The sequence below is a fragment of the Palaemon carinicauda genome, chromosome 36, assembly GCF_036898095.1.
Source record: "Palaemon carinicauda isolate YSFRI2023 chromosome 36, ASM3689809v2, whole genome shotgun sequence".
Classification (NCBI taxonomy): Eukaryota; Metazoa; Arthropoda; class Malacostraca; order Decapoda; family Palaemonidae; genus Palaemon; species Palaemon carinicauda.
In genome coordinates, this window is record NC_090760.1 from 5932043 (window position 1) to 5945013 (window position 12971).

Genomic DNA, 12971 nt, shown 5'->3' on the forward strand with positions numbered 1-12971 from the left:
CTTTAAGAGGATGGGGAAGTGGAAGGCAGGTGCCTCTGGTGCTTTGCCTTCTTCATGTTTATCCACTTCAGTTTCCTCCGTTTTTCCTTGTCTGGTCCCTGGTACTCCTCAGTTTTAGGTGCCACGGCTCCCTTGTTGGTAAATTCCCTTGTGGGTAGATTCTTGATGCTTCGGCAGAGAGCCCCTAGTGATGTATTTGTGTGTATTGAATATGATTTGAATTGTTCGGAGAGGGGGGTCAGTATTGAGGTTTTTCTTCGTCTGGCTTCTTTGGTCTGCTTGGCAGTGGAGTTGGATCAGACGAGTGACCTCCCATTTTCGCTGATGCTTTCTTTTTAGTCTCTCTTCCCCCAAGGGACAGTATGGGTGAAAAAGCTATTTACTCTTCTTTTTAGGTAGTAGGTTTGCTAGGGCACCACCCACCCATTGAGATACTAGTGCCAGAGAGTCATTGGACTCATTGACTGGGTAAACAGTACCACATTGGATTCCCCTCTGATTACAGCTCAGTTTTCCTTTGCCTACACATGCATTGAATTGTATGGTGACTGGCTAGACCGCACTACATTGGGCCCCTCTCTTGGGTTACAGCTAATTTTTCCTTTGCCTAGACATACATTGAGTTGTATGGTGACTGGCTAGACAGCACTACACTGGGTCCCAGCTCATTTTTCCTTTGCCTACATATACATTGAAATGTCTGGCCTATTCTTTCCACCTTCTCCTCTGTCCTCGTAAACCTGACAATGCCAAGATTACAAACAATTCTTTTCCACTCAAGGGGATAATTACTGCACTGTAATTGTTCAGTTGCTACTTTCCTCCTGGTAAGGGTAACAGACCCTTTAGTTTTGCTAAGCAGCTCTTCTAGGAGGACACTCCTAGTCTTGGGTAGAGCCGTAGCCGAGTTGTCTTGCTTTATGGTACACTTTGGCACTTTTTCAGGTTTTGGTAATTTTGTATATTATTACATCTAGTGACTACGCACAAGAAATATATGATTTCCTATAGCAAATAACGAGATTTAACAGGTTTTGATATCCATTTCAATCGCAAACAAACAGATCAACCAATTCGGTTAGTTATAAGTTGACGAATTGGTTGTGATGTTATTACGGATGAAATGAATGAGAAAACCAGTTAAACCACGATATCTACTATAAGAAATCATATATTACCTGTACGAAATCACACAATGAAATACAATACAAATGAACCATATAAATATTAACACATATACTGAGTTAAAATATATAAACAACAGATGACGGGGACGATAACATAAGCAACGTTACCAATGATTGGCAGGACTACCAACGATGCCGAATGGTACACAGTGTTACCAACGGCACGATGTCATTACTAGAGGTAGAAATAAATTTTTCCATACGTAAACTAAATAATACTACCATAAAAATATTACACAATAAATAAAGAGTACCAAAAGGCCACAGAACCTAACAAACCCACCTAACCTTGCCTAGAAGTACCCCGGTCACAAAACATATATAATAAGAATGAGGGAATGACTTACCTTGATACACAGTACTACCAACGGAGACGAATGGTACACAGACCTACCAACGACACGATGTCATTACTAGAGCTAGAACTGCTAAATATCTCCTCAGATATATTCAATAATGTCTCCATATAACTGGTACGAAATATATAAAAAGTACAGAAAGGCCACAGAACCTAACAAACCCACCTAACCTTGCCTAGAAGTACCCCGGTCACAAAACATATATAATAAGAATGAGGGAATGACTTACCTTGATACACAGTACTACCAACGGAGACGAATGGTACACAGAACTACCAACGACACGATGTCATTACTAGAGCTAGAACTGCTAAATATCTCCTCAGTTATATTCAATAATTTCTCCATATAACTGGTACGAAATATATAAAAAGTACAGAAAGGCCACAGAACCTAACAAACCCACCTAACCTTGCCTAGAAGTACCCCGGTCACAAAACACGAATAATGACTATTGAGGAATGACTTACTTTTATGAAGGAAACGTCGAAACTTGGTGGACTCGGAAGGAAGAGGATGACGGATTAACTTCTATGACTGGGATGTGGATGGTTGGGGGTCATCGGGGTCTTGAGGGTAGGGGGGGTCGATTGGCTGATGTTGTAAAGGAGGGTAGAGGCGACTGGCAGTAATGAAAAAGTGGTGCAGCAACGAATGACGGGGATAGTAGTGGGTGAAAAAGAACCTGGAAAAATATTGCTTGAAATGTCCAGGTATGATTCCAGGCCTCTGAACCCACTCCTTCACTTCTCTCCAGAGACGTTCTATATTTTGAGTATGGATGGTTGGGTCTAGGGGGTCAACGAAATTCTCCGAATGATTAATCGACTTATGAACGTAACCAATTTCCGATAAAGAGTTGTATGCAGCCCACTTATCACTGATAATAATACTACCACGTTTAATATACTTCTGGATGAGGGGAATTAGAGTAGCAGCATCTCGTTTAGTAGAAAGGGGGGGAACTAAAGGGATAATGAAAAATTTCTTGGTCACACGTTCAATACCCCCAAAGACCCATATGGCACTTAACGGTCTACCACGGTTGTATTTACATTTACCAAAATGAGTTTCGTCTATTTCAACAGTAACTCCATCACCACCAATCGCCTCTTGGTTATCGAAGAAGTATTCGGTAACCTCCGAACAGAAACTTCTCCAATCCACACTAGTCTTTGAAGATATGTCTATACCTTCCATGAGGGTCTCATGGTCCGAATGTTTATGCAAAAACTGGTTCGCACATAATATTATCTTCCATGGGGGTAGCCGACTTTGGTCCAAAAAAGTACCTTTATAGGCCGAAACAGTATACCCACAACGACGTTTCTTCTTAGTTTTACGGATGGTGGTTACAGTAGAGCAATAAAACCCGTGAATGTCTGCCCTATAAGATAAAAGCGAATGACACTTGGGGCAGTTTAAACTTTGAGGGATAACATTGTGAGATTTAAGAAAATGATCAACATAACCTGAATTATCACCAAAATCACCATGGAATTGAGCAACTGCTTTTAGATACGGAATGCTGCAACCGGTACAAGTTTCTATATGTTCCATCTCAAAATACGGGAAAAAAAACGCACTAGTAACGAAGGACGAGTAACTAGGTCAAAGGTTAAAACGGGAAAGGCAGGGGAACAATGGGTCGGAAACCAGCGCATACAGAGATAAAGGAATGGGGGGGTAGGGAGATATCTCAATAGGCCTAGAGAGATGATTGGTTAAGGGAAAAACAACGAACAAAAGAGAAAACATGTATGAACTAAATACGGAAACAAGACGAAAGAAAAGTTTTATAAGACAGAGAGAAAAGGAACTAACCAACAAAAATAATTACAAACAATATAGGAAGATAAAATGGAATGAACGTTAAATAATAGTGAATGGGAATATAAAATGAGGAGATCATACCGAGAATTAACAGGATAAAAAAACTAGCCCAGGGTAAGAATTTATGTGAAACCGGGAAGGGATAAAGAAATAACCCAACAAATAAAACCAATATAGGAAGGTAAAATGGAATAATATTGAATGGGAATAAAAAATGAAAAAATAACACTAATAAAAAGAGTAAAAGGGGGAGAGGAAACTCCTGCGCAGGGGGCCGGGGGATATATGCGCAGATCGGAAACTGATGAAACGAACGTATGTACAAATGGGAAAGGAATTAACAAAACACATAAACCCAATATAGGAAGGTAAAATGGAATGTATGATAAATTATATTGAATGGGAATATAAAATGAGAAAATAATACGGTAATAAAAGAGTAATAATGGAGAGAAACGAAGGACGGAAGGTGGGGCGAACGAACAAACGAACAAATGGGTGCTAATGTTAGCATGAAACGCTAACATTTGATCTACATCAGGTATGGAATGCTAACATTTAATCTACATCAGGCGTTGGCAGCGCTGGTTACTGTATTACTACAAGAAATAACCTTTGAAACGGCTCCTCCCAAATATATCCAGGTATACTGATTTGTCTTTTTCTACGGTTATAATAAATACCAGAAAGAAATGTATAGAGAAGAAAAGGACTGAATTACGGTTATATATCGATTCCCCAGTATGTTTTCCCCACCCAAAACCCCGAGTTCCCACTGGGGGTCCCCCATTATCGGCGGATATAGATGTATATATATTTCTGTAACTATTCATTTGCGACGGGAACGAGTGTTATTTTCGAAGGGAGCGTAATTTTTACTATAAGAAAAAGTAGTTGGAATACCAGGATACATTGAGATGTATTAATATACAATGAAACCCAGGTTTTTATAGTTATATTTGAAAGAACTAATTTAATGTTGTTACTTTTCTTAAAATATTTTATTTTGATTGTTCAATACTCTCCTGTAGTTTATTTCCTTTCCTCACTGGGCTACTTTTCCCTGTTGGAGCCCTTGTGCTTATAGTAGACGGGATATAACGAAGTAACCAACATGTGGTGGGTGTACCAGTGCTTATACATAACAATAAAATGCCTGCACCACCACAAGATTTGCTAAACCTGTTGAGCAATAGCCTTTTAGCACCAAGACTGAAAGAAACTTTTCTTTCCAGAAAAATGTCATACTCGGGAAAACAAGGAAGTCCACAATTGAGGAAATAAAGGCTCCAGAGGAAAGATATCTCTTCGACAATAACAACCTCAAAACACTGCCCACTTGGTTGATATAGTGCTGTGGAGGATCTATATAAGTATCCAGGCATCAGTGGTGTGCCTTGCAAAAACTTATGTTTTAAGAGATGCTGGATAACTACCAATGAAGCAACAAGGATGTCACAGAGTTGTGATATATCTGCAAGTGGGGCTGACATCGAAGGATGGGCCAATGGGGCAACCCCTTTGGAGTCTCGGTCAACAGCATGAGAAGGTCCACAAACCATTCCGGTTGGAGCCACTTGGGTACCACCAATATCCTGAAGTTTGGGGCTAACCATAGCCTGTTGATTATTCTGCAAATCGGACAAACCTGTAGAAAAGCACATGTCTAAGCCATCTCTTGGGTGTTGGAAGGCATCTTCCAATGCCAATGAGACGCTGTCTGATTTGTAACAGATGAACCCCACAAAGTCAAAATCCTTCTTCACCACTTGAGGATGAAGGGACCACTTTGAGACACTACAGCTTGTCCCTGGTGACTGAGCTTGTTTACAATTAAATTCATTTTTCCTGGAATAAATCTGGTTGAAGCTCCATGCCGTTGTCCGATGCCCATTTGTGTTGCCTTGCCAACTGGCAAAGGTGCAGAGAAGCAGTACCTCCCTGCTTGCTGACACTGATGTATAGTACTACAGTAGTGTTGCCGATCATCAATGCTATTAAGTGCCCTATAAGGTACAGTTGAAATTATGACAGTGCAAATGGAAATTTCTTAATTTCTAGCAGATTGATGTGCAAGTTCCCTCTCCATTTGAGACCAGTGATGTGCCACCACCTTTAAGGCATCTGAGGACAAGAGTAGTTCTGGGAGGGAGAACCATTCTAATCAGGCATCTTTTTGGAAGTTTCCATCCTATATCCACCCGTGCAGGTTGGATCTTACCTCCCAAGCTATTGCAACTGGATAGCAAGGGGAGTTGGTGCTTTAGTTCCAGTATCTCGAGGCAGCACTGGAGAAATTATGATAGCAGCCAACTAGGAGGTACAAGTTTTTCCAGGGATGGCAAATACCCATGTTGGTCTGGAAGGTTTTGGTGATGGAGGAACAGGTGTGCTATCCTCCTAAATCAAGTCATCCGGTCATCTGAAGGGAAAACATTCCTGCCACCGTATTGCTGCGCCTGACCAGGTATTTTTTAGTCTGCTCGTGTGTGAGGCTGGACCTCTCAATTTAACTCGATCCTCAGATTGTGGCAAAAAGCAAGAAGTGTGTCCCAATATTGAAGGAGTTATAAGTGTGAAAGGATCAGCCAATCATCCAGGGACTTTAGCAACCTGATTCCGTTGGCTTGTGCTCACTTAGAGAAGAACGTAAAGACTCGCGAGTACCCAAGGCGCAGTCACTGGCTAAAACATATAATATTGAACTGAATTGGTAGATCTTGCCTAATGGAAAAATGGAGGTATTTTCTCTATAACTGATGGACAGGGATCTGAAAGTACAGTTCTTGAAGATCTATCGAGATTATAGTCGTTTCCTCTGATGGCTTTTCTTACTGTTTGCTGTCTCTCATCTTGAATGGTGTTTGTGGGACAAATTCGTTCCAAATGGAGAAGTCAATCGGCAGTCTCCAGCACACCCCAAGGCTTTCTTAACAAAATCCTACTGAAGAAGACTGGAGACTTGTCAAGAACTACTGGCAGGCCAGGGATGTGGTGGCCTAATGGAAATGAACCAGCCTGGTGATATGCCAGACTGGTATTCGAGTTCTGCTCAAGTTTGATAGTTTCTTGTAGTGCGTGCAACCTCACCACCCTTGTGAGCTAAGGATGGGTGGTTTGGGGAGCCTATAGGTCTACCTGCTGAGTCATCAGCAGCCATTGCCTTGCTCTCCCTGGTCCTAGCTTGAGATGAGTGGTGGGTTGAGCACTGATCTCGTATATACAATATATTTGGTCAGTCTCTATGGCATTGTCCCTTGTCTCTGCCATTCATGAGTAGCCTTTAAACCCTTAGACAGAATCTTCTGGACTTCATAAAATTGGATGCCCTTTGTACTGACTGATACCATCCCTAAGAGGAGGAGGGTTAACCTCATCTGAGAACTTTTCTATGGAAAGGAGTGCATTCTGTGGTGTGCACCAGTGTGTGTCTCTATAGAGTAATTCTGTCTCGTCCTTCTCGGAAAGACGTCTGGGATCCACCAGTTGTTCTCTAGACTGGTAACTGTTCTCAGCAGTAAATAGTGGTGCCCTTTTCATACTTATGTGAATAGGGAGGCCACTGGTTGGGCACAAAAATGCTAGCTTTTCACCTTCAGATGATGATCAGTAACACGAGAATTCTTCCAGAGGTGTCGAAATGGCAATGGAAGGGAAAGGAGATGCAACTGCTTCTTCCCTTTTGCATATCAGGGTATGAAAGGTCTATTGAAGATGAGGACCTGTTGTCAACTGTAGCCACAGTAAGCCAGGCCAGGCTAGATAGGGTTAAGTCAGGCACTGCTTCTGTCGCAGCAGGAGGGCCTTGTAAAACCCTTCAAACACGATGAAGATGGACGACCTGAATATCTCTGAAAACCCAAGCCATGGATTGTTCACAGTGTTAGATAACTCCAACCCAAGCCATTGCAAGACCATTGTACAGAGGCCAGGGCACAACCTAAGACAAAAGCATTATCAGCGAATAGGGGGACCTTACACGACGGTGTCCTCAAACCATCTCAAGAACATCCAGAGGCAGGAGAGACTAGTGTCCTCAAACCATCTCAAGAATATCCAGAGGCAGGAGAGACGAGTGTCTTCAAACCATCCAAGAACGTCCAGAGCCAGCAGAGACAAGTGTCCTCAAACCCATCTCGAGAACGCCCAGAGGCAGGAGAGACGAGTGTCCTCAAACCATCTCAAGAACGTCCAGAGGCAGGAGAGACGAGTGTCCTCAAACCATCTCAAGAACGTCCAGAGTCAGGAGGGACGAGTGGCCTCAAACCATCTCAAGAATGTCCAGAGGTAAGAGAGACGAGTGTCCTCAAACCATCTCAAGAACGTCCAGAGGCAGGAGAGACGAGTGTCCTCAAACCATCTCAAGAACGTCCAGAGGCAGGAGAGACTAGTGTTCTCAAACCATCCAAGAACGTCCAGAGGCAGGAGAGACGAGGGCAGCTGCCCTGTCCCGAACAGCAGTGCTCATATTGGTAGTAGGAGCATGCTCTCTAGTATCTTATAAAAAAAAACCTTCCCAGAGGTTTTCTAGAGAGTTGTCCTAAGCTTTGGTGATACAGTACCTTCTTCCTGTTCAGGGCTGGGAAGGAGCAGATAGCATGCACCTAGAATGTTCTACTGGAATCCTCCCTTGCTGTTTGTGCTCGCTCTTGTGAGAGCATGCTCTCATCTCTATGCTCACCTTCTTCAGAACGTACATTCACCTTCTAGTAAAGCTGGAAACTAGAAATCTACTTTCACATGAAAAATTCATAAAGTGAGAGATATGTACCGTGAACATACTTTCCCCTGAAATAAGTATCTAGACAGTACAGGTGCCCACACATTGGCTACATGTGCTTGTTTCTCAATAGAACGAGTGCGTGAACTGCTGGTAGGAATAAGGGCCTTGCCCCTTCTTTCCTTACTGGAAGAATCCTGTCTTTTAAGTGAGAGAAAGAAAATCTTAACATGAGTCGTCCCTTCAGGAACAGACATCAGTAGCTGCTGTTTTGCGACTGTAGTCGGTCTCTTACTGAATGCAGTGCACTCAATGTACCAAGAAAAGTGTTGCGTAACATGCAGTGAACAACCCGTAACTAGTACGTTCTCACCTCGTACAAGAGGTTACAGAGACCACCCAATCAAGTCGTCCTAAGCTTTGGCGATACAGTACCTTCCTCACTCCTCCTGTTCAGAGCTGGGAGGGAGCAGATAGCAGGAACAGGTGAACTGGTTCCGTGGTGACTTGGAGGTGATGATAACTTGAAGCACAAGCATAAGTTCTGATTGTTGTTGCAGGTTATGTGGTTATTGATTACATTTTTCCTGATCATGGTAACCAATTGTAAAGATTCCCATCCCACAAAACAATCGTAAAGTTTCCGATCACGATAAACCATCTCAAGGTTCATGAAAGTGGTATACAATCGTGCTAACAATTTTAAATTTCCTGCGAGAAACGTCAATTATGTAGAAGACGTGCATGGCTACCTGTTTGTGGGGCACATGGAAACTTCAGCACTTGCGAAGGAAAGATTTTGTAGCACATATGAGCAATGTCTTGTGTAATGAAAGGGCAGGAATGAAGCAGATGACATTAGTTCTGTGCCCCAAAAGTCCCTGAAGAACAGCGTAAAGTGTCTGATCGTGTAGCATCAAGCAAGAACAGTGGATTCTTAAACCTCGTACTAAAACTTACTCTCGGGGAAGTACTGTAAGTATTTCCGATACGTATTACAGTACTTCTCCGAGAGTAAGTTTTGATATGAGGTTTAAGAATTCACTGTTCTTGCTTGATGCTACACGATCAGACACTTTACGCTGTTCTTCAGGGACTTTATGGGCACAGAACTAATGTCATCTGCTTCAATCCTGCCCTTTCATTACACAAGACATTGCTTATATGTGCTACAAAATCTTTCCTTCACAAGTGCTGAAGTTTCCATGTGCCCCACAAACAGGTAGCCATGCACGTCTTCTACATAATTGACATTTCTCGCAGGAAATTTACAATTGTTAGCACGATTGTATACCACTTTCATGAATCTTGTGATGGTTTACCGTGATCTGGAACCTTGCGATCGTTTTACGAAATGGGTACCTTTACAATTGGTTACCATGATCAGGAAAAATGTAATCAATAACCACATACCCTGCAACAACAATCAGAACTTATGCTTGTGCTTCAAGTTATCACCACATCCAAGTCACCACGGAACCAGTTCACCTGTTCCTGCTATCTGCTCCTTCCCAGCCCTGAACAGGAGGAGGAGGAGGAAGATACTGTATTGCCAAAGCTTAGGACGACTTGATTGGGGGGTCTACGTAACTTCTTGCACGAGACGAGAACGTTCTAGGTACGCGTTGTTCACTGCATGTTACGTAACACTTTTCTTGGCACGTTGAGTGAACTGCATTTAGTATGGGACTGAGTGCAGTTGCAAAACCGCGACTACCGAAGTCTGTTCCCGACGAGGTGACTCTCGATAGTTTTTCTTTCCCTCACTTAAAAGACAGGGTTCTTCCAGTAAAGAAAGAAGGGCCGGGGCCCTTATTCCTACCAACAGTTCACGCTCTCGTTCTAATGAGAAACAAGCTCATGTAGCCAATGTGTGGGCACCTGTACTGTATAGATACATATTTCTAGAGAAGGTACGTTCACGGTACCTATCTCTCACCTTATGAAAATTTCTGGTGAAAGTAGAATTCTAACGTTTCAAGCTTTACTAGAAGGTGAATGTACCCTCTTAAGAAGGTGAGCATTGAGGTGAGAGCATGCTCTCGCAAGAGCGAGCACAAACAGCAAAGGAGGGTTCTAGTAGATCACCAGGTACATGTCAAGATGTGAGAGCTTACTCCTGAGCAGATGAGTAGTACACTCCTATTAGGATTGCTCTAGGTTGTGCAAACAGGTGAGGATGTGATGGAGGAGAGTCTTCTATCATTCCTCCTATAGCAGGATGCACAGGAAAGAACTTGTGGCTCATGTAGAAGTAATTTAGGAGCCATTTGTGTAAAAGAGCACTTGCAATCACAGGCAAGGTTGCTATTAGTACAACAGCCAGGTGCATTCAAACATGTACACACATTTCTGAGGAGTGCATGCACACAGATCACAGAGGAACTGTAGTAGTGATGAGAATGCAACAACTATCAATCGATGTTCAGAACTTTGTTCATAAAGCCATCCTGACCGCTCGTGTCAGACAAAACAAAGAGTATGCTCAGGCGTCTTCTGCGTTGCCTTATCGCTGTCTTGGTGGAAGGAGTCACGGGGACCATGGGGCAACACCATCTCTAGGACGACTTAGCCTATGAATGGGAAAAGAGCCATTCTATCCTGAACAGCAGGGAGTGAAGAGATGGAATTTGTGTGGCTTCCACCCAATGGCAACAAGATACCAAGGAACTCAGTGAAGAGACAGTACTGCCATGTGATATGCCTCTAGCCCCTTTTGGACATGGGAGTAATAAAGGCGACGCCTCTTCTGTTCAAGAACTGCGGCAGCATACACTCCTAATCACTCATGAGGGAACAAACTGGAACAGAAAGTGAATATCAAGACAAGAGGTTACATAGGCCGTTGTCAATTGGCTATATTTATCAGGTACACTACAAAAACTTCCTCCTTCATGTACTATACCTTGCACGCAATGAACTGTCAACAGAACCTAAAAAGAAAAAGACCAAAGATGAAAACAGACAGTTGACAGTGCCAGAAGTGGTCTACTCTGGCGGCTGAAAACGAAGTGGCTACTCCGTGAGCCAGCAGGGGCAAGAAAGTAGTAACTACCAGCACCTCATTATAAACAGCTAAGTTTTCCAACTTTGCTGAAATCATACTCCTATTACAGGACAAAGCTTTGTATTCATGTAGCAACAAGTTTGATTTTAGGTCGGTAACATATTCAAAGTTAAATAGTTGTTAGATACATGCAGTTTCTTAAAATTGACAAGTTAATTTGAAATAATATTAATGATGTTCCATACATAAAACCTTTGTACTCCTACAGGGGGAAATGCAACACAAAATGGGATATAGGATCTACTTATACAACTACTCCCATCATTTGATAAGACACCTCTAGTCCAGAGCAAGAAGAAATTAAGACAAGATAATTTGACATGTAACATGGGACATATTTAAGAACCTCTTAAGCACACAGTCCTGTCTCCCCCTTATAAGGCACTACAGGATAGGTAAAATAATATGCTTATGAAAGTTATTTCAAATTTGGCGTGTTCATGAGAGTTTGTGTAATGTACAGAGCAGTATTACTTAAAATGCAATTTTATATATACCTTAAAACCATGTTTTATCCTCAAATTAATTTAATTTTTCCTTTAAAACAATACTTTTAATTATTGATTGTACATATTTCAGTTCATAGGTCTGGAATGACATGTGAAAAAAATGCCTTTAGCCTTGTATAATTTGCTTTTAACAACAGTTGCCAATATAAAAGTTTCATGTCAAAATTCTGTGCATTCTTGTTGGGAGGTAATAGTGCCTGGCATTTTGGAGATTTACTGATATGATGTGTAATTGTAATAAATATATTTTCAATGAACAAGTTTTTCTCTTAACATTCTAACATATTTACGTCATTCGTGTGTTTCAAGTTTGTTAAACCAAATTGAGCCTTATTAGCTTTACATAAGTACCATATAAATTACATGTTTCACCTTTTTTGAGACAGTTTGAAAGCAACATCCTAAAACATTAAACCACTAAATCTATACTTGTATAATGAAATATATAAAATTTATTTCTAATTTTAATTAGTGCACATTATATGGAAAGATTTTGGGACTACAATAACAAAAATAATAATCTTCACTAGATTTAGATACAAAAATAATTAGGAACTTACACAAGCTGTTAGCATTACCATCTGTATCTGGACCACTTGTGACAACCATTTATCACGGACTTGCCATAAATTATTTCTGATTACCTACTGGTAAGTAAAGAAATATTATATTGTTTTCATACAGCTATCCAAAGAATAATTACTTTAACTAAGTACTTTAGTCTAAAAGTATCCACATTTTATCTATATAGCTTGTGACATTTCTTCATGAATAAAATAAGTTAAATCACCAGTAAAAATATTACAATGATTAAACTGATTAATAGCCCATACAATTCTTTCTAAGTGTCAATTTCAAATTGAAAGCTATAGATTACTTTGCTAAAATTTATAATGAGTAACGTGTGTGATTAACATACATTTATTATTACATTATGTGATGTCACCTTGCCAATTGTTTTCAAACTGTCAAATTAAAAATGGAAATTTATTTGACAAGAATTATGAATTAATAAGGAATTCAATATGAAGACAAAATTCTGAAAATACACTAAAACATTAATAATCACTTTTTTTTCTACGGTATTTATAATGCTCAGTATTATCTATTCACTAAAATAAGTTTATGTTGAGCATCAACATCCACCTAGAGTGAATTTAATAATCCCTATGGACATTTAATATTTCTTAGCAGCTGCAAGATCCATAACAAACTACAAGAGGCAAAGCTATGTCACAATGTATCACATTTTTCAATACTCCCGGCACTACTACAGAGAATTCGGGAGCAATTTAC

The 12971-nt window shown here is 40.9% G+C and overlaps 1 protein-coding gene across 1 annotated transcript in view; it reads left to right on the plus strand.

The window, feature by feature from the left end:
- Nucleotides 1-11886, plus strand: part of LOC137628735 (SUZ RNA-binding domain-containing-like) — a 252206-nt gene extending 240320 nt beyond the window's left edge. Inside the window, exon 7 of the mRNA XM_068359911.1 lies at nucleotides 11375-11886. Coding sequence (XP_068216012.1) covers nucleotides 11375-11435 — 61 coding nt within the window. The 3' untranslated portion in view covers nucleotides 11436-11886. The remainder of the gene's footprint in view (nucleotides 1-11374) is intronic.
- Nucleotides 11887-12971: the final 1085 nt, after the last annotated feature.